Source organism: Marmota flaviventris, chromosome 1 (genome assembly GCF_047511675.1).
Source record: "Marmota flaviventris isolate mMarFla1 chromosome 1, mMarFla1.hap1, whole genome shotgun sequence".
In the NCBI taxonomy this organism is placed as follows: Eukaryota; Metazoa; Chordata; class Mammalia; order Rodentia; family Sciuridae; genus Marmota; species Marmota flaviventris.
This window is the reverse complement of record NC_092498.1, coordinates 207,975,736-207,980,995: the sequence shown is the minus strand read 5'-3', so window position 1 is coordinate 207,980,995 and position 5,260 is coordinate 207,975,736. Positions and strand designations below refer to the sequence as shown.

At 44.5% G+C, this 5,260-nt stretch overlaps 1 protein-coding gene across 1 annotated transcript; it reads left to right on the top strand.

The window, feature by feature from the left end:
• Positions 1-1,858: 1,858 nt before the first annotated feature.
• Or1i1 (olfactory receptor family 1 subfamily I member 1) lies at positions 1,859-2,806 on the top strand. The gene has a single exon (XM_027932524.2). The coding sequence runs from the start codon at positions 1,859-1,861 to the stop codon at positions 2,804-2,806; it is 948 nt and encodes a 315-aa protein (XP_027788325.1).
• Positions 2,807-5,260: the final 2,454 nt, after the last annotated feature.

Here is a 5,260-nt window from a genome sequence, read left to right as displayed (position 1 = left end):
TGAAAATCTACTGACTGCTATCCCAGCATGCTGAATACTCAAGGCTAGAAGACTACTCCCCAGCTCACTAAAGCATTCCTGCTCTTATACACTGAATTAAGTCATTTTAAATAACTCCAAGACTAATTATGCTGATTGTAGTTGCTACTACAATTGTATCACTTAATTAAATAGTATATCTAATACAACAGTAATTTGATTTCACAGTGCTGGGAATCAAACATGACAGGCAAGTGCTCTACCACTGAATTCCACCTAATAGCAATGTTTTATTATTTTAGTTGACAAATATTGTATATATTTATAGTGCACATGATGTTTAAAATCTGCATATGCAGTAGAATTGGTAAATCAAGCTAATGAGCAAATGCATAACTTGACATACTTTATGTGATGAAAACACTTAAAATCTACTCTCCTAACAATTTTCAAGAATGCAATATATTAACTGTAGTCACCATGTTATACAACAGATCCCTTCACCTTATTCTTCCTAACTTAAATTTTCACATCCTTTGACCAACACTCCCCAATCCCCATCCCACAGCCTCTGCTAACCACCCTCTACTCTCTGCTTCTATGAATTTGATGCTTTGAGATTCCACATATAAGTGAGATCATATGTATTAATGTCTTTCTGTATCTGACTTATATCATTTAGCATAATGCTGATGCAAATGACAGACCTTCCTTCCCTCTTAGGGCTGAATAGTATTCCACTGTGTATATACATGCACCACAGTTTTCTTCTTTGCAGTGTGGGGGGAGGGAACCCAAGGTCTCACACACACTAGGCAAGTGCTCTACCACTGAGTTGCACCTCCAGCCATTAGTCTGTTTTTAATACAAAATTGATGTTCAAGCTGTATCTTGCTGGTGGAAGGGTGAAAGGGAAGGAAAGAAAGAGAAAGAGGAAGAGACAATGGGAAAGGAAGAGAAGAACATGACCAAATTCCCTCTATTTATAGGCTTTGGGTTTAAGTTTGATTCCACTGTGTTTTCTGTGAAACTTTGCTCTACTAAAAACAAAGGTATATCAGTCAGCTTTCCATCACTGTGACAAAATACCTGAAATAATGAACTTATAAAGAGGAAAAGGTTATTTTAGTCCATGGTCATTTGGCCCTGTTGCTTTGGACCTGTGGTAGCAGAGTACATTATAGTGGAGCACATGGCAGAGGGGGCCTGTCCACCTCACGGCAGTCAGGAAACAGAGAGTGAGGAAGGGAAGGAGGGAGGGACTGGGTCCCACATCTCCTTCAAGGACAGGCTGCAATGACCTCACTTTCTCTCACTAGGTCCCACCTCTTAAAGGCTCCAGCCAACAGTGCCACAGAGTCATGACTAAGCCTTGAAAGCACGTGGGCCTCTGGCGACACTTATCCAAACAATTGCAAAAGGTGACTCAACTTGGACAACATCTAAATTGACTATGAACAACTGAGATCTCTGAGACACTGGCTGTCTCAGGCATGACTAGCTCAGGGGAACGGAAACCCAGTGAAGACAGCCTGAAGACAGGTTAACACAAAGGAATTTGCTGTAAGGAGCGTGTGGATTTGCACAGAACCTTCTTCTTTTTTTTAATAACCCTATTTTTTTTATAACCCTATTAGAGAGAGAGAATTTTTTTTTTAGTATTTATTTTTTTTAGTTTTCAGTGGACACAACATCTTTGTTTGTATGTGGTGCTGAGGATCGAACCTGGGCCGCACGCATGCCAGGCGAGCGCGCTACCGCTTGAGCCACATCCCCAGCCTCACAGAACCTTCTTGGTCTCAGCAGAAAGCTGGGACTGGGTGCCCATCTGAGTCCCAGTTTTATATTGCTTCCCTCGCCCGTTTCCAGCAAACAGAGAATGCCCATGAAACCAGAAAACCAAACGACACTCTCAGAATTCCTCCTCCTGGGACTCTCAGAAAAGCCAGAGCATCAGAACCTCCTTTTTGGACTCTTCCTGTCCATGTACCTGGTCACTGTGCTGGGGAACCTGCTCATCATCCTGGCCATCGGCACAGACTCCCACCTGCACACGCCCATGTACTTCTTCCTCTCCAACCTCTCCTTGGTTGACATCTTCTTCTCCTCCACCACTGTCCCCAAGATGCTGGTGAACATCCAGACCCAGAGCAGAGCCATCCCTTTCGCAGGCTGCCTTGCCCAGATGTACGCCTTCCACCTCTTCGGGACCATGGACAGCTTCCTCCTGGCCGTCATGGCTATAGACCGGTTGGTGGCTATAGTCTACCCTCTGCGCTACTCCGTCCTCATGAGCTCCCGTGTCTGTGGGCTATTGGTTGGGGGGTCATGGCTGGTCACCAACCTCCAGTCCCTGGTTCACACCTGCCTCATGGCTCAACTGACCTTCTGTGCCAGCTCCGAAATTCCCCATTTCTTCTGTGACCTCATGCCCCTGCTGAAGCTCTCCTGCTCAGACACGCATGCCAACGAGCGGGTGGTCTTTGCTTTTGGCATCATCATGGGCATCGGTCCACTCTCCTGCATCCTCCTCTCCTACATCTGCATTTTCCGAGCCGTCTTTAGGATCCCTTCTGCACAGGGCAAGTGGAAAGCCTTTTCGACTTGTGGCTCTCACCTCACCGTGGTGTCGCTGTTCTATGGGACCATCTTTGCTGTGTACTTACAGCCTGTATCCCCCACCTCCTCCCAGAAAGACAAGGCAGCTGCGTTGATGTGTGGCGTGGTCATCCCTACGCTGAACCCTTTCATCTACAGCCTAAGGAACAAGGACATGAAGGCAGCCCTGAGGAAGCTGGTTGGCAGAGTAGCCTCCTCCTGGTCTTAGGGAGAGCAGATTGGGTGTCCTCTGTGTTCTGGGACCATTACTGGGTGCTAGGCACACAGAAATGCATCCCAATCCTGGCCTCAAAAAGTTCTGAGTCTGGCAGGGAACAGAGTCACCTAAATAAATCCTTATGATATGATGTGGTTAGTGTGTCATAAAGAGATGAACCAAAGGGGAAGCATTCATTTTCTCCATCAGAGACACAGGGCAGACTTCTAAGTAGCCTGAGATTAATCTTCAGGCTTATAGAATCATGGATAACACTAGTCAAACAAAAGATGTGGCTACAGTCATGTTAACATGGACAAAGGCAGCCATGGCCTAGCCAGTTATATCACTGCACCTCCTCCGTGTTGAGGAAAGATTTTGAACACATCTTCTGAGATTGGCAGCCACTGGCTGCGTCCTCCTCGGGTGTCCCTCAGACTTCCACTTAAGACTATGAATTTGAATGAGAAATGATGCATCTACAGGCTTCCATGTCCCCATTTGGGGTTATTAAAGATGTTGGCACTTGGCTTATGAAGATCTCAATTCAGTAGGTCTGACATCAAGCCCTGGAATCTGCCCTTTTTACAACTCCAGGTGGCTTTGATTTGAGAAGCCTAAGGGCCAGAGTTTGGGGACCAGCTCTGTTCTAGCTCCAAAACCTATGTATTTCCAGTGACAGCCATCACCTGAGGCTGAACCGGGGATTCTACACGTATAAACGACAGCAAGACGATCAGATGGCCTGGAAAGTTTGCTTGGCTTGTAGTCCCCCAAAAAACTGTGTTGAAGTCCTAATCACAAGTGCCTCAGAATGTCATCTTATTTGGAGACAAAGCCTTTACAGAGGTTGATTAGGTAAAATCCAGTATGACTGCATCCTTAGTTAAAAGCAGAATTTGGAGCTGGAGGTGTAGCTCAGCAGTAGGTAAAGCATGTGCTTGGCATGTATGAGGACCTGGGTTTAATCCTCAGCACAAAAAAAGGGGAGGAGAGAATTTGGACACAGGCATGCACACACAGAGAACACCGTGTAAAGAAATTGGGGTGATGCTTCTATAGACAAAGTAATGCCAGACAATGCCAGCAAACCTCCAAAAGCTGGCAGAGAAGAACGAACAGATTCCCTGTCTTACAGTGCCCGGCCCACATCTCGACCTTGGACTTCTAAGCTCCAAAACTTGACAATGAATCTCTGTGGTTTAAATCACCTAGTTTATGGTACATTGTTACAGCCTCCCTAGAAAACTAATACAGTTAGTTTGCTGCAAAGACTGTGTCTATATACATCTTCTCAAATTCACAAGGGACTCTGGGTTATAACTGGAGAAAAGATAAAGGATTTAAATTGCATGGATTCATTTTCTGGGTATTAATGTGATGACCATAATGATGCTGACCACTGAGATTTACTATTTGCACAGGGCTAAGCTCTTTGTATGCACCATTTCATTAAATTTCAAACAACATTCCTACAAAAGGTGTATTTAAAAAAAAAAAAACTTTTCTTACAGATGGAGAAAGTGAGGTTTGAAAAGTAAAGCTGCTGACAAGTAATAGCTGAGATTCAGAGGACCCAGCCCAGAGCCTGGATCTTGACAAGGACATGACATTGTCTGGAATTCAGTGTAGAGCAGGGTCTACAGGCTATAGCCCACAAGACAGATCTAGTCTGTAATCTGTTTTTTCTATATCCTGCAAGCTAAGAGTGAATTTTTTTTATTTTTTCATGGTAGAAAAATTAAAAGGATATTCCTTGACAGACTAAAATTATGTTAAATTCTAATTCTGCCTATGAATGAAGTTTTACCCCAACACAACCACGGCCACTCATTTACATATCATCCATGACTCCTTTCACACTTCTAATGCAAGACTGGGTCATTTCCACAGAGATCCTGCAGCACACAAAGTCTAAAATATTTACTAGCTGGCCATTTTCCAAAGAAGTTTGCCAACTCCTTTTCTACAGAAAAAGTAGAGCCTGCTACTCAAAGCAGTCTTTGACCCAGAGGCATCATCCTGGGGAGCTTGTTAGGAAAGAAGGCTTAGTCTCCATCCCAGACCACTGAGTCACAATAGCAACAACATCCTCCAAGGAATTCATGTGATCCTTAAAGTCTGAGCATCACTGGGCTGGCAGGGCAGGAAGGATTCCTGTAGAAAGCCAAAAACCAAGTTTTGTTGAGACAAGTTTTGTTTTGTTGTTTTATTTTGTTCTGACAAGGTAGGCTGGCCTCCAACTCCCAGGCTCAAGCAGTCCTCCTGCCTCAGCCTCTTAGTCAGCTGGGACTACATACAAGCCACCCTACTGGCTCCCCAGTGGACTTAGTTGAAGCTTCAGTTAGAGGAAGCAGCCACAAGGTGGCAATGGTGCCATTTTACAAAATGCATTTAAAATTCTATTTATTCTTCAGAAACAGGAGTTGAAGTTGTAGTTCAGTAATGATATGGCGCTTGCCTACA

What these genes read in the sequence shown, in the direction of transcription:
- Or1i1 (XM_027932524.2), top strand. Translation starts at nt 1,859, where the DNA reads ATGCCCATGAAACCAGAAAACCAAACGACACTCTCAGAATTCCTCCTC.